We start from the raw sequence: 24,420 nt of genomic DNA on the forward strand, positions 1-24,420 counted from the left end.
ATTGTTCTCTCTACTTGTATCTACTTGAGGTAAATGTTCAACTCATATGCCTGTCTTTTGTTTGGCTGGAAACCACAGGTGTGGGTTCAGTTCCAGACCTGAAGGGCAGCTAGGGGCCGTAGTCTCAGTGGTTCCACCAGGCTCATAGATTAATTTTTGCCGTTCTTTACCTTACACAACTGGAATCGTGCAGTGTATAATCTTTTGTATTCAGCTTTTATCTTTGGCATAATGCTTTTTAGATTCAGCCATATTATTGCATATATCTGTAGTTTGTTCCTTTTTACTTATGAGTAGAATTCCATTGTATGATTATGCCTCCTATTGATGAAACCTTTGGCTGTTTCAGTTTTGGGGCTATTTTGAATAAAGTATTTGTACAGTCTCATACAAATCTTTCTGTAAATATGTTTTCACTTCTTTTGGGTCAGTACCTAGAAATGGAATTATTGGGTTATAGGGTGGGTATAATGTTTAGTTTTACAAGAAATTCCCAGATTTTTTCCATCTCTATCAACAGTGTATGACTTTTATTTGCTCCACATCTTTACCAACATTTTATGTTATGTGTTGACTTAATTTTAGCCATTCTGGTGTGTGGTATCTCATTGTGGTTTAAATTAGCATTTCTTTGATGACTGATGGTATATGGCATTTGTTCATGGGTTTACTGGCCATTCCTGTAACTTTTATGATGTCTCTGTTCTAATATCTTGCCTATTTTGAAATCAAGTTGTTTTGCTCTTTTAGTCTGGATTATAGTCCTTTGTCAGATACATTTGTTTTTGAGTATTTTTCTTCTTGTCTGTGGTTTGCCTATTCACTCTCTTAACAATATCTTCTGATGAACTGAAGTTTTAATTTTTATGACGTATAATTGATTACTTTTCTTTTATAGCCATATTGCTTTTTTGTGAATTAAAAAATCTTTGCCTACTTCCAAGTCTTGAGAGTATTTTCCTTTGAAGGAATTAGTTTTAGCTCTTGCATTTAGGTCTCTTATCCACCTTAACTGTGTAAAGTAGTGGTTGAGGTTTTTTTCCATATAGATACCTAGTTATTCCAGCACCGTTTTTTTTTTTTTTTTTTTTTTTAAAAAAAAAAAACCTCTTTTCTTTCTGCAGGGATTGCTTTAGTGCTTTTACCCACTGTCATCAAGTCAATTCTGACTCAGAGCAACCCTATAGGACAGGGCAGAACTGCTCCATAGGGTTCCCATTGGGTTTTTTTTGTTTGTGCATGTTTCGTAAAGGCTGTAAGTTTTTACAAAAGCATACTACCTCATCTTTCTCCTGGAGAGCATCTGGTGAGTTTGAATCACCAACCTTGTGGTTAACAACCCAGTGCTTTAACCACCAGAATTATTTAGGAAAAATAAAATGACCATATAAGCGTAGGTTTCTTGCTGGATTCTCCATTCTATTCCACTGATCTATTTGTTGATCTTTATGCCAGTAGTACACTGTCTGGATTTTTGTAGCTTTAGCAGAAGTCTTTAAATTGAGTAGTGTAAATCTTTTATATTTGTTCTTATAATAGCTGTGTAGGATCCCATTTTATTGATCATATCACCCTGTTCACTCACATTGCCATCTGTTGTTGTTGTTAGGTGCCATTGAGTTGTCTCCAACTCATAGCAGCCTTATATACAACAGAATGAAACACTGACTGGTCCTGTGCCAGCCCCATGATCCTTGCCACACCTGAGCCTATCGTTGTAGCCGCTGTGTCAATCTATCTTGTTGAAGGCCTTCCTCTTTTTTGTTGACCCTCCACTTTACCAAGCATGATATCCTTCTTCAGAGAATGGTCCCTTGTGACATGACCAAAGTAGGTGAGATGAAGTCTGGCTGTTCTCATTTCCAGGGAGCATTCCGGCTGCGCTTCCTCCAGGACAGATTTGTTAGTTCTCTTAGCAGTCCATGGTACTTCCAGCATTCTTCACCAGCACCACAACTCAAAAGCATCAACTCTTCTTCAGACTTCCTTATTCATTGTCCAGCTCTCACATTCATGTGAGGTGACTGAAAATATCAAGTCTTGGGTTAGCCACACCTTAATCTTCAAGGAGACATCTTTGTTCTTCATCACTTGAAAGAGGTCTTTTGCAGCAGATTTGCCCAATGCAATACATCTTCTGATGTCTCTTGACTGCTGCTTCCATTGGTGTTAATTGTAGAACCAAGTAATATGAAGTCTTTGACAACTTCAGTCCTTTCTCCATTTATCAGATGCTGCCTTATTGGTCCAGTTGTGAGGACTTTTGTTTTCTTTATATTGAGGTGTAATCCGTACAGCAGACTATAGTCTTCAATCTTCATCAGTAAGTGCTTCAAGTCATCCTCACATCCTCAGCAAAGTTGTGTCATCTGTGTATCACAGGTTGTTAGTGAGTCTTCCTCCAATATTGATGCCACACTCTTCTTCATATAGTCGAGCTTCTTGGGTTATTTGCTCAGCATACAGATTGAATAAGTATGGTGAAAGGATACAACCCTGATGCACTCCCTTTCTGATTTTAAACCATGCAGTATCCCCTTGTTCTGTTCAAAGGACAGCCTCCTAATCTATGTACAGGTTCCTCATGAGTACAATTAAGTATTCTGGAATTCCCGTTTTTCTCAATGTTATCCATAATTTGTTATGATCCACACAATTGAATGCTTTTGCATAATCAATAAAACACAAGTAAACATCTCTCTGGTATTCTTTGCTTTGAGCCAAGATCCATCTGAAATCAGCAGTGATATCCCTCATTCTGCATACTCTTCTGAATCCAGCTTTCATTTCTGGAAGTTCTCTGTTGGTATACTGCTGCAACCGCTTTTGAATTATCTTCAGTAAGAATTTACTTGTGTGCAATATTAATGATACTGTTTGATAATTTCCACATTCTGTGGGATCACTTTTCTTTCAAATGGGTCCAAATAAGGATCTCTTCCAGTCAGTTGGCCAGGTAGCTATCTTCCAGATCTCTTAGCATAGCCAAGTGAGTGCCTCCAGCATGGCATCCACCTGTTGAAACATCTTGATGGATATTGCATCAATTCCTGGAGCCTTGTTTTTCGCCAATTCCTTCAGTGCAGCCTCAACTTCTTCCTTCAATACCATTGGTTCTTGGTCATATGCCATCTGTTGAAATGGATAAACATTGACCAATTCTTTTTGGTACAGTGCCTCTGTGTATTCCTTCCATCTTCTTTGGATGTTTCCTGCATCATTCAATATTTTGCCCATAGAATCTTTCAATATTGCAACTCAAGGCTTAAATTTTTTCTTCAGTTCTTTCAGCTTGAGAAATGCTGAGCATGCTCTTTCCTTTTGGTTTTCTAACTCCAGGTCTTTGCACATTTCATTATAATAAATGACTTTGTCTTCTCGAGCTCTTTGAAATCTTCTGTTCTGCTCTTTTATCTTGTTATTTCTTCCATTTGTTTTAGCTACTCTTCACTCAAGGGCAAGTTTCAGAGTCTCTTCTGACATCCATTTTGGTCTTTTCTTCCTTTCCTGTCTTTTTAATGACCTTTTGCTGTCTTCATGGATGATGTTCTTAATGTCATCCCACAGTTCCTCTGGTTTTTTGTAACTGGTGTTTAATGCATCAAATCTATTCTTTAGATAGTCTCTAAATTCAGGAGGGATGTATTCAAGGTCATATTTTGGCTCTTGTGGACTTGTTTTAATTGTCTTCAACTTCAAGTTGAACTTGCATATGAGCAGTTGATGGTCCATTCCACAGTCAGTTCCTGGCCTTGTTTTGACTGAAGATATTGAGCTTCTCTATCACCTCTTGCCACAGATGTAATTGATATGATTCCTGTGTACTCCGTCTGGTGAAGTCCATGTGTATAACCGCCATTTGTGTTGTTGAAAAAAGGTATTTGCAATGAATAAGTCATTGGTCTTGCACATTCTATCATGAATCTCCAGCGTTATTTCTATCTCCAAGGCCAAATTTTCCAGCTACCAGTAATTCTTTATTTCCAGCTTTTGCATTCCAATCACCAGTGATAATCAACACATCTTAATTGCATGTTCGGTCAATTTCAGACTGTAGAAGTTGGTAAAATCTTCAATTTCCTCATCTTTGGCTTTGGTTGTTGGTACGTAAATTTGGCTAACAGTAGTATTAACTGTTTTTCCTTGTAGGCTTATGGATGTTATCCTATCACTGACAGCAGTGTACTTCAGGATGCATCTTGATACATTCTTTGTGATGATGAATGCCACACCATTCCTCTTCAGTTTGTCATTCGCAGCATAGATCATATAGTTGACTGATTCAAAATGGCCAAAACCAGTCCATTTCAGCTTACTAATGCCTAGGATATCAATCTTTATGTGTTCCATTTCAGTTTTTACAACTTCCAGTTTTTCTAGATTCATACTTCCTACATTCTATGTTCTGATTATTAGTAGATGTTTGCAGCTGTTTCTTCTCATCTTGAGCCTTGCCATGTCAGCAAATGGAGGTCCCAAAAGCTTTACTCCATCCTCATCATTAAAGTCGGCTCTACTCTAAGGAGGCAGCTCTTCCCCAGTTGTATTTAGAGTACCTTCCAACCCGAGGGGGCTCATCTTCCAGCACTATATCAGAGTGTTTCACTGCTATTCGTAAGGACATCTTAGAATGCTTAAATGCATGCAACACTGATGCTTTGTTTTATAGAACACAAAGGTCTTTGTTAATAATACAGCTGTACAACAGAATACTATGGATCTATAAAAAACTGCATATATTCTGATATGAAATAATCCCCAAGATGTCTTGTTAAGTGAAAAATTCAAGATGCAGAACAGAATGTACAGTGTGCTGCCATTTGTATGGCTTGGTTTGTGGTTTTCTTTGTGTGTTTGTATAGTGTGAGGTTTTTTCATTTGTGCATGTTTTGAAATTTTTAAGATATTAATGTGTCTAGATTCTCCAGAAGGATATGAGGAAACTAGAAAAGTGATTGCTTTTGGTGAGAGAGACAAGAATTCGAGGGAAGAATTTTATATCCTTTTGAATTTTTTTTCACCATGTTCAGTACATGTGTATGCTAAAAAATTGTACTTCTAAAAACTTAATTTCATATATTTAACCAGGAGTAGATAGTTAAGTGGACTCTTGGGAACCAGTAAGACAAGGTAGTAGCCCAGCAGCCACCTATGGGAGAAACAGGTAGGGAACTAGGAGTACAGTAAGTAGTGATATTAAACTGACCCTTCAGAATTGTTTTTATAGAGTAAGGAATTTTAGGCCATGTATAGTTGTTATTTTTTTTCTACTAAAACTATTGAGGGGGAAGAAAAATATATGAATTAATTTAACCACTTCTATGAGTATTTTTGTTGTGATAAGAGTGAGCATGTTTATGTATGAGTTTCCTCATAAATTTTCTTCATAAAGGCCTCTTTAAAAAATATTTGACAAGTATATACTATCAGCTACTTTTAAAGAATTACATAGTTCAAAATCTAGCAAAACCAGTTCTACAAAAGTTCCTAATTTCTGTTTTAGAGCCTAAGAACTCTGTGCTATTTGCATGAATCTGGGGTTTTTTTTAATTTATGATGTAGCTAATGTTCCAGTGTGCCTTTTTTTTCCCCCTCTCCTTTCTCTGTTTTCAAGGCTTTGATAAAGTTCAAAAGTTATTTGTATTTTGAAGAAAAAGACTTTGTGGATAAAGCAGAAAAGAGCCTAAAGCAGACTCCTCATAGTGAGGTGAGTCATGGTCATACCTCAGAACTAAAAGGCCTTGAAGATTGGGTCCAGCCCCCTTATTGTCAAAATGAGGAGATAAGTCTCAAAGAGGACTGAAGGAAGTTGCTGGTAATACAGCTAGCCAGTAGCAGTGCACGCACACACAGGCTCACTCTGCTTCCCACTGTTGTATTTTCTGTAGTCTTGTGCTGCTGCTAAAAGAGGGAGCCCAGGGTTCTTTCAGGCTCAGTCTATAGGGAAAAAAGTGTAAAAACTGTTGCGTAATAACAGAAATCTAGAGGAGATTGAGGAAGCAAGTCATACATACTTATTCTTTCTCAGGGGGTATCAAGAGCAGAGAAAGAAACACTAGAATAGGAGAGGAGACTTTGCTCTGTGACCCTGAGCACCAGGAGCTATAAAATAGCTCACTCAGCATTTTCTAGAACTTTCCCTGCTTCCCCTTCCCAGGGTCATTGGGACGATGTCTGCCCAAGGTCATAACACAATCAAAGGCTGGTACATCTGGTCCCGCCACAAGGACCAGAAATTAAAGGAGAAAAGGAGAAAGAAAGTTCTGAGCTAGAAACATTTTTCCATAAAAATGCAGTGAACCACCTAGGATACTAATAGAAGGGAATATAAGAAAATTAAAGAAACTTGGATTCAATTCTTCATAGGGAAAAATAGTCAAGGGAAACAGTTAATAGATCTAGGTATGATACATCCAGAGAAAAAAATGGGTTTTTCTGGGAAGGTAAGGCAAAGAAAGTTGCTTTAGCAAAAGGAGCCTTTTCTGAAGTTAATATATAGAGGTTAAGAGAGACTATTCAGAGTAATTAGTGGACAGAGAGAAGAAAGAAAATGAGTACTATGATAGAAGATATGGACATCTTCAAAGCAGAAGTAGGAACCTCAGAAGTAGGAACCTGATACAAGGTAAAGGGACAAAAATTAAAAACTTAAATAGGTATAGTTTGGAAGATCAGTGAAGACTAAATTACTTTTTATAAATATAATATAATGAATAATCAAATGTAAAACTATTTGATTAAATTGCATAGGATTTCAGAAAATAAGAAACCAGAAAACCACCTGGACTGGTGCATGTAAAAATACTTTGGAACAGTCTAAAGTATTATATATGAATGTAAGATATTTTTGTTATTACACAAGCTATATGCTTTTCTTGGGGTATATTATGACAGTGGTCTGGTATAGTGGCAGCACTTCTAAAAGGTTCTCCAAGTAAGTTCTTTTGTTGTTTATTCTCCTTTTAAATTCTAAAGTAAAACCAGTGGTTTTTGTTTCAGATAATATTTTATAAAAATGGTGTCAATCAAGGTGTGGCTTACAAAGATATATTTGAGGGAGTTTACTTTCCAGCCATCTCACTGTACAAGAGCTGCACGGTATGTATCATGTTCATCCTGTGAGCGTAACTTGAGGGCAGTAGGTGAGGTTGTAATGAAAGAGCTACTGATTGAGTTCTAAAGAGAAGGCTGAATAGACCTAAGAGCAAAATGCTACTGTTACTGGGAGGCTTTTGGGAAAGATTTCCTTGAATAAAGGCCTTGCATTTGGGGTAACCTATACTTTCCTTTGCACTCTATGGAACACCCATTTTTTAATGTAAAGGATGTGAAGTATATGCATTCAGAAATCAAGTTGGTCATGCTATGTCATGATAACCTACCTTTATTTGTTAATTACTTTTGCTGATACTAATTTTTTCTAAGTGTGATCCAGCAGGAAGAAGGAAACTGTCTTCCTTAGGACCTGTTAATTTAAAAAAAAAAAGCAATTGAAAATTTAATGCTTGGAGGTTTCCATGTATTTTCAGTCTGTCAGTAGCCACTAAGGAAGCCAGTAAAATAAGGAAATCTGTAGGTTGTGAACAGAAATCCACACAAGTCTATTTCATTTACCTAATTCTTCATGGATATTCAGGTGTTGACCACTTTTAGCAATTTAATAGACCTCATAAGTTCCAGGTGGACCCTGAGCATCACAACTACATTTTAAAGAGGAAATTTTCCCATGTCAAATTAACTTTTTCAGTATTTTTCTTGTGTTCATCCATGTCTGTTTGAATTTAATTTATCCCAGGTTTCTATTAACTTTGGACCATGCTTCAAGTATCCTCCAAAGGATCTCAGTTACCGCCCTGTGAGTAACATTAGAAATGTCAGCATTGCATCCTCAGTATCTTTGTTACTTCTTGGCTGTGGTTATTTTAATCATCCCACTTCCTTGTTTCTTGTTCTTCCTGCAGATGAGTGACATGGGCTGGGGCGCTGTGGTAGAACATACTCTGGCTGATGTCTTATATCATGTGGAAACAGAAGTGGATGGGAGGCGGAGTCCCCCATGGGAACCCTGACCAGGTCCCATTTTCTTTTCAGACATGGACTTTCTCGAGAATGATACTGGGTTTATTTGTTTTGTTTTGTTTTTTTAATAGTTTTAAGTGTCCTCTCTAAGATGGTACAGAACACAGCTTCTGCTTTTTGCAAGTTCAAAGTCCAGGGTGGGAACCAGGGCAAACTCCCTGCCTTTTTAATATCTTTCCTCACTTCCAGCGAATGCTCTTATATTGTGTACCATATGCCAACAATTGCTGACCCCACAGTTACGTAAATTTCCTGTGAAATTGGTGCTGTACCACATATCCCTCCAGCTGGGATTTGTTATATTACTGTATTTTCTACAGAGTGAATAATCTTGTCTGAGTAGGCGACTAAAGATATTTCCTTCTGTGGGTGTTGACTCCCTGCCATCTGATTTCCATGGAAGTGGTTGGCTTATTTATGAGAATAGCTGAATCAATAGCTGTACATTCCAAACAATCTAAAAGTTGTTTCCTTTTGGTGCAAGTTTGTTTTTGTTACTAATTTTGAAATACACTTTTGACCACTGGTGTCTCTGAAACTAATAAGGTCTCTAGAACTATAATTGTGAAAGGAACTTGAGTGCAGCTTTAACAAAGGTAGGAACTATTCCCAAATAAAACTTGTTTTAAGTTTGTGTGACATTTTGGTTCCCTCAGATTTGGGTGTTCTTGGTGACAGAAGTGTGGACAGTAAGAGGAGGGGCAGTGGCACTAGAGGGAGAAGCCAATTTCTGACTTGGATCTCAGCTCCTCTCCTGTTGCTTCTATCTCAGCCACCCCATCAACTACTCCCTTCATTTTGAGGAAATTGCACTTTCAAAGAAGTGAACAAAAGTTTAAAGAGCTAATGGATTCTCTCCTACTCTTGTCTTTGAACTTGGCTGTTGATCTGTTCAGGTTGTTTTCCTGCCTTGCTTATCTTCCTTTGCAATACTGATGGTTAAAGGACAGTGTCTAGAATACTAAAAATTGAAATATATGAGCCTGCCTTTGGGATGCCTTTATGCCTTTCCTTTTTCATGTGCAAAGGGCACATCAGTCTTGTGGCAAATGCAGCCCTCCCAGGATTACCCCAGTGACTCCCTGCATATAACTTTATACCTAGGTTAACAGGTAGAGTGGTTCACCAAGACATAAGTGATATGTTGCCATAGAATCACCATACATTATATCTGTGGCTCTTCTAAATATGTTCTTGTCATTTTCCTATTTAAGAAATTTCAATATTTCAAGAATATTGGTATCCTAACACATTAACTTTAACTAATATATTTGTCTTCAGGTGAATTACCTTGAACCTTTGTTTAGTCCATTCACTACTCCACATCTCTTAACAGGAAACTTGACATAGAACCAATATTTTCACAAGCTAGAGTCTCAGCTTGTCATTTCTAGATACCTAGTAATTCTTGGGCAGGTCTTAAAAGCAGATTTGGTTATAGAAACTTCTGGATCTTAACAGTTTGAAGGACTCCAGGAAAATGAGGGTGATATTTAGAGGAAGATAAAGGTAAATTCTTTGTAATATAAATTACCACTTACAAGTTATATACCCACTTGCCCCCTAAATTATAAAGTTAGATTTTTATGTTTGGCTTTCATAAATCAGAAGTTACAGAAGTATATGGAAGGAAACTTTCTTTGTTGGTTACCAAGGGTGGGAGGGGAGGGGAGGGAACACTGCAAAAATAATAAATAAATAAAACAGAAGTTACAGAAGTAATGATTTTGCTGGTTTATACTTCATATTAAATATGTGTGCATGTCTGTGTGTGTATACGTGTGTGTATATATATAGTTGTCATTATTGTAAACATTCATTTGAAAGGCTCAAAGAATATCCATTCTTCACATTTGTTGTTGTTAGTTGCCATCAGGTTGGCCCCTGACTGGTGGCAAACTCATGCACAACACAACAAAATGCTGCCTAGTCCTGTGCCATCACTGATCATTGTGACTGATTTTTGGAAGTAGATCACCAGGCCTTTCTTCCTAGTCCATCTTAGGAACCTCTGCTGAAACTTGTTCCACATCATAACACACAAGCCTTCACTGACAGTTGAGTGGTGGCTACTGATGAGAGATGTTAGCTGGGAATAAGAATTCTCACCCTGGAAGGTGATAATTGTACCACTAAACCATCATTGTCCCCCTCTTCATACTGTTCTATATAAGATAGTTTCTGCAAGGAAGTCATCAGTGACAACTTGTTTTATTCTAATGTAAAATTAAAAGAAGTGAGGAAATTGTCTCCCCAGACATCACAAAAACAGTTACATAGTTTGAAGAAGACAAATTACAGTCCAGCTCAAAATCGTAATTGTTGTTTAAAGCCCATTTATTTACCATCAGCCTGTTTTCTTTTGAAACTGGAGTGTGTTTCTTTACACATCTTTTAAAAAGTAACCATTTTCTTTTAGCTGGAAGGGGATGATAATTCTGTTCTACAGATACTTCTACAATTATCTTCTCTCATGAAGCTCTCAGATAAACTGTGATTTCATCCTTGCCAAAAATAGCTTACTCTAAGAAACAGTCAGAATAAATAACAATAAATACTTCTATCAATTGTAAAATTATAATACCTCAATAAATACTAGTATTCCTGCTATTGTTAATTTGCTTAATAAATAAGTTAGAGCCCTGTTTGCAAATGGTGAAATTATCAATGCTGTTAGAACTAGAATGGAAGAGCTTCAGGTAATAATGGTTGATTCTTCATCCTATTGATAAATTTTAGCAAAGTAATCGTAATTCATATTTTTAAAGCATAAGTTCCTGAATCCTGGAATGGGAAATTGCTGTCACTATATTCCCCTTCTCCCTCTAGCCACGTCCTTTCCCAAAATAGTGAAATATTAAGTAGCTTTGAGCTAAGATGACAACTGTGGCATTCTCTTACAACTAAGTGATATCATAAATGGTGGCAGGGCTAACCGGGAGCTGATGTACTAGGCTCTGAGCTGAAGTTTCAGTACCCTTTTTAGATGTAAACAATCACTGGTGGGAAAATAATAAAGTTTGTTTTTGTTTACCTTAGGAACATTGTTCTTTCTTATTTTTGGCACTGTCATTCCTTTTAATTAGAAAAATAAAAATCCTCAGTCATAATCTTTGTCTTCCAGTGCCCATTAATCAGCTATTAGTTAAGAGTTCTAGAAGAACTGATTTTAGACTTACCATGGAAGTTTTTATAAAAAATTCTGATAACAGTGTCTAAATAATAATTGAATGGCACAAACCTCCAGTAGTTTCTTTCAAATGAGCTAGAGGAATTTGTTTTATTTTTCTTTGCCTAGGACTTCTCTAGTATGAAGTTGCAATTTCCTAAAATAGATTTTTTCAAGAATAGAATTTTAAAATAGGTTCCAACTGATGTTTTTATGTCAGGATTTTTTATTCTGACTAGTGCTTATGGAAAAAGTGGGGACCAGTCTACTAATTAGTTTTGAATTTTTCATAGAAGAACCTTAGAATGGATTTCTGGAAAGTACCAATAAGACTTCCTTTGTTCAGTCACTCTGCCTGCAGGGAATGAAGTTCTTGAGCCCTTAAAACTTGAAGCCCCAGTGCCTGTTAGCATTCCCCACATTCAGTTGGCTAGTAGCGTTTTAAGATGTTTTGAGCTGGGCATTTGTACAGATATTTTGAGAGCCTTAGCCTTTATTTTATAGCTAACCAAATGAAGTGGGAAGGCTCTTCCTCTATCCAAGAGCCTCATCCCTGTTTTCTTGGAATTTTACCAAGCTGAGTCCTAGTATCATACTCCGCACACTGCAACCCCATCCTACTGAGGGTCTCAAATAGACTCGCAGGCTGCTAGCAGGGATTTTTCTTGAGCATGCACGTTGACACAGCTAGAACAGTTGGGAGTAGCAGGCTGGTCTTTAATATCTGGCTTCCGAGACCAAGTTGGCATCCAGGCGGTGGCGCAGATGGTTGGCAAAATCCAGCTGGGTCTGTGATAGGACCTGGTTGATGATAGTCTTTGGCAGCCACCCCTGCCAAAAGAAGAATTAGTAGAAGATAGAATTTGGTAGTCTTTGAGTGATACTGCACTCTAGGCCTCTCTGCTCCCCATCACAAAAAATTATGGGTTGCCTGGTACTTGATTTCCCAGTTCAGTTTGTAAGTGCAACCTGAGAGTTGACCAGGGTCAAGGGCTGGAGAACCTCATTGCCACCCTGCTGTCATAACAATGTCAGAAGCGTAGGATTTAGTTTCAAGACATTTCAACTCTGTATTTTCCCAGTCGTGTGACCCTGGGCAAGTTAATTCCCCTCTCTCACACTTAAGATTTATGAGCATAAGTTTTCTTTAAAATGATAACTAGAGTTGAAATTTGGTGTGAGATGTAGAAGGGAGCCATTGCAGGGTTTTGAGATGGTAGAATATCAACTAGGCCATCACTCATGTCCCTTTCCTCTCTAACAGTCTAAAAATAGGAGAGGATTCCTCCTGATCCATGTGGATGGAGAGGGAAGAGCCTGTTTTTCTCACTGCCACCTACTCCCTGAGCTACCTTCCTTTCTCCTCACCTTGAGGTCAATGTTGAGTAGCCAAGTGAGTTTGGTCTTTGAAGGACTTCCAGCTAGGGGACGAAGCACCATGCAAGTGGGACCATGCTCCGCTCTGACAAATAAATAGAGGAAGAGTCAAGAAGAGAATTCAGAGTTCTTGCTAAGGCTGACCAGTTACACTAGCCATGTTTCTAGAGCATGTTGTCTTACCCGAAATGTTGTCAGGGAAATACCCTTTGCCAAGAATGATACCTAACGTGTTAACATGGTTACCAACTCATCAGAACAGATGCTGGAGCAGAAACCTGGAGACCCCCTGCATGCCTTTTAGTTGCTAGATCATGGGGAGGTTGGGGAAAGGCTCCATGCTGGTGGCTAGGCCCTTGGGACACTCAGGTAGCAACTGTGTTCTAAGTGGCATAAACTATTTTAAGGTTTTAATTGCCAGTCTAGGAGCATATCATGTGAACCTCAACCCTGCCCTTACTTTAGAAAATTACTAATCTATTTAAACTTTCTGGGGTGCCAGAACAAATTGGCTGTCTAGGATGGGGCCAATCTTGTCTTTCTCCCCTGCTTTGGAAAATGAGAATCTACTTCCTTTATAAAGGGCTTTGAGGATGAGGACCATCACAGCCTTGGTGGGTGCATGCCCATGGACCTGTGTTAGGAGAAGGGAACTTTGAGCCTGCTGCCAGTGTTACCTGATGACCCCTTTCTGCTCAGGCATCTCCCCGAAGTGTGTAGCCATGCCAGCCAACACACAGGTGGAGCCTCGGCGCTTGGCACAGCGCACACTCACAAAGTCACGGGGCCCCACGAGGTTTCCTGGAGATTCTGCAGCCAATTCATGGGTGATGACTGTATCTTTTCCAATCTTCTGCAGAACCTACCAGGCCACAAGAGAACCAGAGTCACTACTTAGCCAGTACTGAGACTTTGTTGTTTGTTGTTATGTACCATTGAGTCATCCCTAACTCATAGCAACCCCTCCTTGGGTTGCTGAGGCAATATCACTACAGAAGTAGATTGCCCAACCTTCTAGGCACCAGCCAAAGCACAGGTTGGCTTTAGTCTACCTTTCAGACTAGGTTCTCTTGGGTCTCATCACCCACACCTATATTCTCCTCACCTTGATCTCCTTGACATTGGGGTTCCACTCTCCCATTGCCTCCATGTGGTCCACGAGCTCTTCATAGAGCCTCTCCATCGGCTGGTCTACCACCACCTCCAGCCGGAATACCTTGCCCACATCTGGGACCATTTTACTCAGCACTTTGTCCCCATTTGCCTGTCAGGAACAGAAAGGACAGAATAAAGGTTAGAGAAAAATATTCCTAGCCAAAGGCACATAGACAATGCACTAGGCAAAGTAGGAGGAAACTCACTGCCATTCAGTTGGACTCATAGCGACTCCTCCTTGGGTTTCCAAGGCAGTATCATTATGGAAGGAGATTGCCCAGCCTTCCTTCTGAGGAGCGGCTGGTGGGTTTGAACCTACAGCCTTGTGGTTAGTAGTCAAATGCCTTAGGCACTACTCTACCAGAGCTCCTAAAGTAAGAGAGGAAGAGCAGAAAACTCCAAGCTAATCATGAGGAAGTCTGGGGCTATTTCCCATTAATGTAAAGTAGGTTACCTCCCGTCACAAGCTTCAGATGTCTGCTGAAGACAAAAGAGGTTACCTATCTGCCCCTGAACTTTTTTTTTTTTTAAGAGTTTGTTTTACGTTCAATGTTAAGTGTACATTCAGTTTCACTCCCCATTTACCATGCCCAACCCTAACCCAGTCTCCTCCCCTACCTGTTTGTTTGTGGTTTGGGTAGGTCCAACTAAAAAGACCCGTATTTGAATTTGGAAGTTTAAAGATGTTGAGAGACAAATCTGGAAGCGGGGAGAGTACAACCAACTACTTCGATATGTAGAATATTGGATGGAATCTTAGAGATTTTTTATTCCAATACCTCGTTTTACCCAAGAAGGATGTGGAGCCCAGAAGATTCAATGGTCTGCTCAGGTTCCTCAGCTAAGCAATGATGAACCTAAATTGTCAAGTATGCCAGTACTTGACTCTCTGGCATACATAATTTTACTGGCTTTAATGCACTTCACAGATACTGCATGTTTTACAAATTGAAAGTTGGTGGCAACCTTGCATTGAGGAAGTCATGGATGCCATTTTTACCATAGCATGTGTTCATTTCATGTCTCTGTCACATTTTGGTAATTCTCACAATATTTCAAACTTTTTCATACAGTAATTTGTAAACATAACTTTTATATGCACTGGGAAACCAAAAAGTTCATGTGCCTAACTTTATTGTGATACTTGAGTTATTGCAGTGGTCTGGAACTGAACCTGCAATATCTCTTAGGTATGTCTGTAGTTTGTTATCTCCATTACCCCAAGAACTTGGGGAAGGACAGGTTTTACCTAAACTTTGGGTAATGGCAGCATGTAAACTTCTGCTGAGGAGCTCTGGTAGCATAGTGCCTAAGGCACTGGCACTTGGGTCAGAGCATCTGGCTACTAACCAAAAGGCTGGTGGTTTGAACCCACCAGCCACTCTGGGAGAAAGATGAGGCAGTCAGCTTCTATAAAGATTCATGGCCTTGGAAACTTTATGGGACAGTTCTATTCTGCCCTGTAGGGTCTTTATGAGTCAGAATTGACTCAATGGCAGTGAGTTTGGTTTTAAGGATGGAGGGACAGTTTCTCAAACCAAAGTTTGCAGATAGCTTTAATGGGGGTGGAGGTGATGTCTGGGATATATTCTTGGGATAGAAGAATTCTGAAGTTAGAAACACTTGCCACCTGGTGACTGCTGCACAAGGAATCTAAAAAAGAGCATGGACCCTGGCTGACCTTGATGCCAGTGGAATATTGAGCTGTGGGCTCCTCCATCCTTACCTGTTGGTTCTCCTTCTTCCAGCCCTCCTGGTTGCTAAGGATGCCCAATGCCTTCTGCATGGCCTGTTCTCCCTGCTGAATATAGGCCATCTCCTGCTCACTGTAGAGAGTCTCTTCTAGCTGAGAACCTGGGTACACAGCCAAGGAGACAGAGCTTCCTTCAGCACCCCCATCCTCCTACCAGATTTTATCCCTTTGATATCTAGATTTAATCTTTCCCCTGAAAAGCCAAGACCAAAGCCATAAGGTCCAGACTACAGCTCAAGTTAAAACACAGAGCATCTGCAGATGACAGGGAGGGAGGGAATCTGCCCTTGAGAAACTGTATTCCCATCCTCCCAAAATAGAGCAAGTAAGAAAGGGGGGAGGGGGCGAGGTGGGAAGGACTGGAGCCACGTGACTCTGGCAGAAGCCCCAAGGCCTCAGCACTTACCAAGCAGAGAGCTTCTGCACCGGACCTGGTTAATCCATGCATTAGGGGCCGGGCCCCCCAGTGCCCTCCTGTTCAGCTCCTGGCCAATGGCCAGCACTGCTTGGTGCCTGAGGCCTGCAGGAAGTAAAAGAAATGGTTCCCCAGGAACAGGTATTGCTTAGGAAAGGACCGTTCTACCCACCGTCTTGTCACAGATGAGAAAACTGGCCCAGAGAGAGGATGTGACTTGCTTAGGAACACACAAATTCCTAGTAGAAAACCTGAACTAGAACCAGTTCCCTGCTCTTTACATTCCACCAGGCTGCCTCCAGGGCCCAGAAACCTGCTGTCTTCCCTCTAGGGCAGTCGGAGCTGATTCTGCTGGAGGCAGGTGCTGCACCAGAAGTCTATTTGAGTTTCTCCCCCCACAAAAGTGAGAGCTTTGTTTACACAACCAGGAAAATCCAGTGCAGGAGAATAAAAGGAACTGTCCCCTGAGGACTGTAGACTTGCCAGCAGTTAGGGTCCCTTGCATGAGTAAAATCCTCAGTATGACACTGAAGTCTGAACAAGTTAAGTCTTACTGGGTTTACTGAGAACAACCCAACTGCTAAGTGCAGGTCTTCCAAGCATGACTTCCATCTAAATGGTAGTTAATACAACCCAAACTATTTGGAGCTGGTAAAGTGGAGGGTCAGCAAAAAATGGGAAGGTCTTCAATGCGATGGATTGACACAGTGGCTAGAACGATGGGCTCAGGTATATCAAGGATTGTGAGGCTGGTGCAAGACCAGGTAGTGTTTCATTCTGTTGTGCATGAGGTCGCTGTGAGTCAGAGCTGATTCAATGGCACCTAACAACAACAACAGCAACAAATGTATTTGGAAAGGACTTGTTTAGATGGCAACGAGATTGGCTTAGATGATGTTGGGGTCCTGATTAGTTCTACAAAAGTGGCATTTAGTAACTGGATTCTGCCTCCTCCCTATTGTCCAATTATGACTTTCCTCCCTTACCACTTTCTCTCATCTTGCTCTTTTGATGTCTTAATTCCCTTTCTTTTCCTTCTCCTCCCCCATCTCTCCTCTGCCCATGTCTCAAGCTTACTGACACTGCTTATTGGATCAAAGCTTATTTCTACTACTTATAGTAGCTTATTTTGCTACTACTGTGGCAAAGACATTTTCTATTACCCTTGGTACCAGCCACCTCTAGCCCGTGAGGAAGGCAACATCAGGAATAGTTCAAGAAAACTAGAGCCCTGGAGGGGAGACCAGAAATGACAGAATCTGGAAGGGACGTAGGTATCTTACTATTCAGTCCAATGCTTCAGGTGGGAAAACAGTCCCAGAAGGGAAAGGACTTGCCCAGGCTTACCCAATTAGAGACATAGATGGGATCAGAACCTGGGTGGCCTGACTCCCAATTCAGTACTTTTCCCACTGGATCACATTGCCTGAGAGCTCTTGATTACCACCCAAAAAGCCTACTTGTGCCTGGGGAAACTCACCTTTCATGTTGCGCATGTGTCTGTAAGAGCTTCCAGCACACAGTTTAAATGTTGCTAGTAGCATTGTTTCCTGGCAGGAGGGGAAGATGTGGTAGTAGTGATGCTGCTGCTTTTCCTGCTGTTGGTTGCTCTCGCCTCTGCTCCCAAGGATGGTGCTTCTGTCCTGACCCTGTCAATGTCTGTCTTTAGATGCTGCAGCTGTGATGGATCCCAGCGGGTCTGTGTCTTAAATACCCCAGCTGAAGGCTATGCTTCATCACCAGGAGATAAAAAAAGCCATCCATCACTCACTGTGCAAAGGAAGGGGTCAAGGATAGAGGGATTGCCTCATACTGCTGCTTTGGCCATTTGCGGGGAGCACATGGGGGTTGGGGTTAGAAAGGAGTCGAGAGATTGGTGCCAGATTCAAGGATGGAGGGAACAGAAAAAGCAGCCCTGAGATCAAGGTAATTTAAAAGAAAACATACATCTGTGGGTGGCAGTTCTCTTAGAATTTAGGGTACTTCCTGTTAAATGCAGATTTCAAGCCCTAATCTTCAGAAACTCCAGATTTAACATTTAGAGTTGAGGCTCTATGACGTATTACATTGGGCAAATCTGCTTCAAAAGACCTCTTTAAAGTGATAAAGAGCAAAGTTGTCACTTTGAAGACTAAGGTGCTCCTACCCCAAACCATGGTATGTATATATATATATATTTTTTTTTTTTAATTGTGATTTGGGTGAGGGTTTACAGAGCAAATTCACTTTCCATACAGCAGTTCACATATACTTTGTCTCATGACATTGACCATAGTTTCCCACAATGCAACAGCTCCCCTTGCACTTCCTCCCTATAGTTACCTCTTCCCTGTGTCCATCCCACCATGCACTCCTGCCCCCTGAGCTGTCTCCCTGTGCATAACCAGCTCTTCTTTCTCCCATGATTGTTCTCTCCAAGGAGTGTATCTACCTGAGGTAAATGTTCAACTCATATGCCTGTCTTCTGTTTGGCTGGAAACCACAGGTGTGGGTTCAATTCCAGATCTGAAGGGCAGCTAGGGGCCATAGTCTCAGTGGTTCCACCAGGTTCTATTGGACCAGCAACAAACCATGGTATTTTCAGTAGCCTCATATGCATGTGAGAACTGGACACAGGAAGACCGCAGAAGAATTGATGCATTTGAATTGTGGCATTGGCAAAAACTGAAAATACCGTGGACTGCCAGAAAAACACACAAATCTGCCCTGGAAGATGTGCAGCCAGAATGCTCCCTGGAAGTGATAATGCAGACTTCATCTCATACTTTGGTCATGTTGGCAGAAGCAACCAGTCCCTGGAGAAGGATATCATGCTTGGCAAAGTAGAGAGTCATCAAAAAAGGGGAAGCCTCTCAAAGAGAATGATTGACACAGTGGCTGCAATGATGGGCTCAAGTACGGCAATGATTGTGAGGACGGTACAGGACCAGACAACATTTCATTCTGTTGCGCAGATCATTTGGAACCAACTCAATGGCACCTAACAACAACAGAGTTGGCACTCAGAATCATATATTAAAAAAAGAAAAAAAAATTCCCAGATGATTGTGATCCTGTGGACTACACTTTTGAGAAACACTGCCCCTGTTCTTACAGATGGAGATATTTAAGTCTAGAGAGTGGAAGTGACTTGTTCAAGGTCAAAGAGAGGGTCACTGGCAGGGGTAGGACAACACAACAGTCCCTCTTTACAGGGTTCCTCCTGCAGCCCCCTGGATACTTTCTTCAACTGTTCATTTATTTATTCATCCATTTATATAGATATTTACTTATTCTGAGTCATTTCTTAGTGGCTCTCTCTTAGAAGTTGGTGCTGGAATGAGGGTGATGATACCTCAGGGCTGAGAAGGGGTTCATCCCTATAAGCTCACAAAGCATAGGATAGAACTGGACAGAGAAGTAAGGAGAAGGGGACCTGGGCCTCAGCCACTCCCTGAACCCTTCACTCTCCCTGACTAGCATAGGCTGGGCTAGCTGTGCCATGGGGGTTGGCAGGTGCAGAAAGGTTGAAAAGACAGAGTATTGGGGTGCTCACTCCAGTCTTTGTACTTCAGGGGTCCTGTGTTGTTAAGGAGACATTCTCTGTTGTTTGTTGTTATGTGATGTCAAGTTGGACCAGACTCATAGTGACCCCTCCTTGGGTTTCTAGGTGATATCACTACGGAAATAGATTGCCCAACCTTCCTTCCAAGGAGTGACTGGTGGGTTTGAACTGCCAGACTTCTGGTTAGCAGTCAATGCCTTAGGCACTACACTACCAGAGCTCCTAGACATTCTCTAAGCCCCCAGATATTATCCTCTGCCAATTACCACACAGCCATTCAAGTACAGTCCTGCATGCTGCTGTCTGCCGAAATCCTTTCCATTTAGAGATGACCTTGAGGTTGCTTTTAAGCCAGATTCCTCTGGCAGTATTATTGGGGGTAGAGAGAATCACAGTAGATTTTCTCCCTGCCCAGTCCTTGCCTCCTGTGGGTGAGAGAGTTCTGTGTTCTGTCACCACTGCCCCCAGGCAGAGAGAAGACTGGAAACAGAGAACAGTAGCAAGTCCCCATCTGCTCTCTCTCCCTTATTCCAGAGAGGATCACAAGGACAGGGCCTGAGTCTGGAGCTCACACAGAATAAGGAGAGTGCTGCAGCCCCTGTCTCAACCCCTGATGAAGCAGTGGGAGGAGTCCAGCAACCCAGAGAGCCCCTAGTCCTGGTCTCCTTTCTGAGCAGCAGCTGCCTGCAGGGCCCTGCTCAGTCCTCAAGGCCCATCGAGGCTCCTCCTCCTCTGTGAGGCCTTCCTTGACCACCACCAACTTTCTGGAATGTCTTGTTCCTCTGACTCACACCCTTACTGTCAGTACCAGTGGAGGAGTATATCTTGGTCCTGATTTGTTTGTGTGTGTCTACTTGTCTCTTCCTCCTCGGGTCAGGCATCATGTCCAATTCCCCTTCCAAACCCTATCCTCACCATAGCATCCAGTTCCAGGTAGGGTATGGAGCAGACTCTTGCTCCTTCTCTACTGGGTGACCAATTGGGAAAGCAGCTGGAGGTGTAGGTGCATCTTTGGACTTAGGAAACCTGCCTATGGGTGTTGCTCCAGCCCTCCCAGTGTTCCAGAGTCGGTTTCCAGCCTGTGCCTAGGCCCTTTGGCTTTTAGAAACATGGAAATATAGAGAGGAAATAGGTATAGAGAGGGTGCTGGGAAGCCTGAAATGTCAGTGACCCAGACTTCTCTTTACTTGTATACTTAGGACACGTGCGGCCTCATGCACATGTGTAACTGCCCTTGGTGGAGGTGGTGGGGAAGTGGTTATTATGGAACAGGTCACGCAGATAATGTTCAAGGCCCTGCTGTTGCCATCCTGTGGAGAATTATGGCCCTTCTGAGAGAGGAGGAGATGGGGTGGGGAAACTGGAGGACTAAAGCTTATGGCTGTTACTGATGTCAGAAGGCAGCCATTGGCTCCAGGAGGGTGTGCTGTGTGACCTCCTCAAAGGCCAAGGCTCTCTCCCACTCTTCTTCATCCTTTCCAAACTAAATGACTAGTTAACTCTCTCTGTGCCTCTGCGTAATAAGGGGGAGAAAGTCAGAATTTCCTCTGGTTCTGGACGTCATCTGTATCTGGCTTTGCTTTTTGATGAGGGCAGAACCCTTCAGGGAAGAAACTAGGTGAACATACACTACAAGCAGGGTATAACCAGAGACCTGGCTTAGGCAGTGTAGAGTGCTGGAAAGAAGGCCCCAGTGATGGGGAAGGGAAGCAGAGCTTTGGGAGCAGGAAGGGGGACTCCACTCATTCGTTCATTCGTTCATTCATTCATTCATTCAATAATCCTTTATAGAGTATCCACTATATAGCTATACAATTAGGAGGAAAAATGAGCCATAATCAGTCTGGAAAGTTGTAGAACAGATGAGTTGTGGAAGTACAGAGGATGAAGACATAATTCCACAGGGGATGGGAGGAAATAGTGTTGTGGAAGGCTTCCAGGATGAAATGACATTTGAGCTGAGTCTGGAAAGCATAACTCAGATTAACCAGGTTTATGGTGGGGGTTGGAGATAGAATGAGAATGAGAAGAAGGTATTTCAGGTAGCATGAATGGCCAACAATAATGGGGAAGGTTGAAGGTTGAGAATTGGCTGTCTTGTGGAACTTCGTTCAGGGTGCCATGCAATGCTTGTAGATGTGGTGGGAGATGTAGGCTGCAGAAAGAAGCAGAGGTCAGTGTATATAAGGGTGGGAGTGGGAAGATCCTCTGCAGGTTCCTAGGAGGCAGAGGTTGTGGAGTTGACCAGGTGGATCTTGAACTTGTCTGGACCCTGGCAGAGGAGGTGATCACTGGACCTATCTTTTGATTTACTGAACGGACAGTATGAAGAAGCTGTGGACTGCAGTGGAGTAGAGTGGACAGCTCAAATTGACCTCCAATCCTGGTTCCGCCACTTACTCTATGATTGTGAGATGCTCATTTCTTCAACCTAAACTTTAGAGGTAAGTTTTTTTTTCCTTTTTAAATTCTCTCAGGGGATTTTAAGGCTTAAATGAGGTAACAAGAGCGCATGAAGTGAAGTCCAGACATCTTAGCTCACTCCATGGGTCTTCCAAATTCTTATCTGGCTTTCTTCTTCAGCAGTGCTCCATGTATCCCTGAGGTACCTGCCTGCAGTTGGCCGCACGCAGAGCTTCCCAACATTCAAGGCAGCTCACAGTATTAGCTCTCATCAAAGGCTTCCCCTTATCCCCACCTCAACTTAATCAAAGTAGAATTCTGTTCCTCTAGGCCTCCTTTACAAATATTACTCACACTCAGCCCCCCTGCTGCCCTACCCACCTGAGTAGCAGGAGCAGCCTAGCCCCACAGCCACCTCCCCTGCAGCCTGCCCACAGGACAAAGCCCAAGAGGCCACACCCAGAGCCGTTCCTTCTGCCTTGTCTGTCTGTATCCCAACCATGGTCCAATGTTGGAAGAATATGGCCTTTAAAACCATTAAGAGGGAATAATAAGCAAAAGGAGAGCTGCTTTCCTTTTAAAAACAAAAAACAAAACCTTATGGGACCACAGCCATATATGCGGTTGAACATTTCCCAAACAGGATGTGAAGTGACGCATACCTGTATGTTGTTGTTAGGTGCTGTCTAGTTGCTCCACTCACAGCAACCCTATCTACAACAGCATGGAACACCGCCCAGTCCTATGTCATCCTTACAATCCTTGCTATGCTTGAGCCCATTATTGCAGCCATTCTATCAATCCAACTCATTGAAGGTCTTCCCCTTCTTCGCTGACCCTCCACTTTACCAAGCATGATATCCTTCTCCAGGGAATGGTCCCTTCTAACAACATGACCAAAGTAGGTGAGACAAAGTCTGGCCATTTTCGCTTCCAAGGGCCATTCCAGATACACTTCTTCCAGGACAAAATAAAGTAGAGTGTTTTCCATAAGCCACTGCCATGAAGTCGGATCCAACTCATAGCAACCCCTCCTTGGGTTTCTGAGGCGGTATAAATAAGGAAGTAGATTGCCCAACCTTCCTTCCGTGGAGTGGCTGGTGGGTTTCAACCACCAGGCTTCTGGTTAGCAAATGCCTTAGGCGCTATGCCACCAGAGCTCCCTGTTTTCCATAGTTGTATATATTACATAATTTAGGCCTCAATTTCTTAATTTGAGTTGGTCACCATTATGTCACAGGTATCATTCTTATTTGTACAAAGAGATTGTTCAAGTATAAATTGGTTGAAGGCATGGAATACATCCCAATATATCCCAAGAGTCTGGTACATTATTGGTGATTCAGCAGATTATAATAGCTAATCTTGGCACCCACTCTGTGCCAGGGACTATTCTAAACTCTTTGCATGTGTTAACTCATTTATTCCTCATAAGTAGGTACTATTATGCCTATTCTATAGATGAGAAAACTGAGGCACTGAGAGATTGACCAAGTTCAGAGAGCTAGTAAGTGAAGAAACTAGGATGCAAAATCAGGCAGTCAAGCTCCAGAGTCTATCTGTGCTCTTGGTTATACTGCTTAACCTTTTAAAATCTCATGACTGTTTCTGAAAAATGGGGCTACTAGTTGCCTTTCATAGTATATACCTGACATATAGTAGGCACTCAAAAAACTTTAGGGTGACAGGGCACTTACTCAATTATGCTTAGTCTCCTTGTCTTCCTCTTCACCCTCCATTTTCAAGCAGGTAAGCTAGTATTCTGGTGTCTTTGCGTCAAGGATTGGCAGGGAACCTAGTTATTTTGTAGTAGACAAACCCAGACGAGCACTGTGAAGGCAGGTGTGCTGAATTTAACCTTCCAGATGTTTTCTTTGACCTGCACAGCATTTTACGAAAAATTTGAATTAGTTGCCAACATAAACGATAGAGCCAGAAAACAGATCAGTGATTGTCAGAGGTTGGGGAAGGAGAGAAGATATTAAAAAAAATAATAATAATAAAAAGTGTTGTGGTAGTCATGGCATAGTGATTATCATGGGTTAAGATACAAGATACAAGAATGGACATGTGCTTTTCTTTCCCTGTTGCATGAGCATATAATAATTCCCTGCAATCTAAGACAGAAATTTTTTTTTAAATGTTTCTTACAGCTCCCCACAATCAAAAATATATTTTTACATTGCCAGAACAGCATACATACATAAAACAAGTTTCACACATGACCTAGCATTATTATATGTGATGCAGTCTATTTTCTCGTCTATTCTGGGTTTTTTTTTGGATTTTTTTTTAATTGTGATTTGGGTGAAAGTTTACAGCGCAAATTCACTTTCCCTACAGTAGTTCACATACACTTTGTGTCAAGACATTGACTACAATTTAATCCAATGCAACAGCTCCCCTCCCACTTCCTCCCGATAGTTACCTCTTCCTTGTGTCCATCCCTCCATGCACTCCTGCCCCCTGAGCTGTCTCCCTGTGCATTAACAGCCCTTCTTTCTCCCATGATTGTTCTCTCCAAG

At 41.6% G+C, this 24,420-nt stretch overlaps 2 protein-coding genes across 2 annotated transcripts in view; one reads left to right on the top strand and one right to left on the bottom strand.

The window, feature by feature from the left end:
* The window catches only part of ASH2L (ASH2 like, histone lysine methyltransferase complex subunit), a 33,623-nt gene extending 25,554 nt beyond the window's left edge, over window positions 1–8,069 (top strand). The window contains exons 13-16 of the mRNA XM_007934976.2: window positions 5,615–5,707; window positions 7,000–7,098; window positions 7,796–7,855; window positions 7,962–8,069. Coding sequence (XP_007933167.1) covers window positions 5,615–5,707; window positions 7,000–7,098; window positions 7,796–7,855; window positions 7,962–8,069 — 360 coding nt within the window. The remainder of the gene's footprint in view (window positions 1–5,614; window positions 5,708–6,999; window positions 7,099–7,795; window positions 7,856–7,961) is intronic.
* A 3,896-nt stretch (window positions 8,070–11,965) lies between these two features.
* STAR (steroidogenic acute regulatory protein) lies at window positions 11,966–17,492 on the bottom strand. Its single transcript, XM_007934980.1, has 7 exons — window positions 17,429–17,492; window positions 15,940–16,053; window positions 15,507–15,634; window positions 13,731–13,889; window positions 13,303–13,487; window positions 12,617–12,710; window positions 11,966–12,079 (listed from the first exon to the last, which is right to left on the bottom strand). Exons 1-7 carry the CDS (start codon window positions 17,490–17,492, stop codon window positions 11,966–11,968), a joined length of 858 nt encoding a protein of 285 aa, XP_007933171.1.
* Between the last annotated feature and the right edge of the window lie 6,928 nt (window positions 17,493–24,420).

Source organism: Orycteropus afer, unplaced genomic scaffold (assembly GCF_000298275.1).
Source record: "Orycteropus afer afer isolate SDZICR_OR568_19922 unplaced genomic scaffold, OryAfe1.0 scaffold00024, whole genome shotgun sequence".
NCBI classification, from domain to species: domain Eukaryota; kingdom Metazoa; phylum Chordata; class Mammalia; order Tubulidentata; family Orycteropodidae; genus Orycteropus; species Orycteropus afer.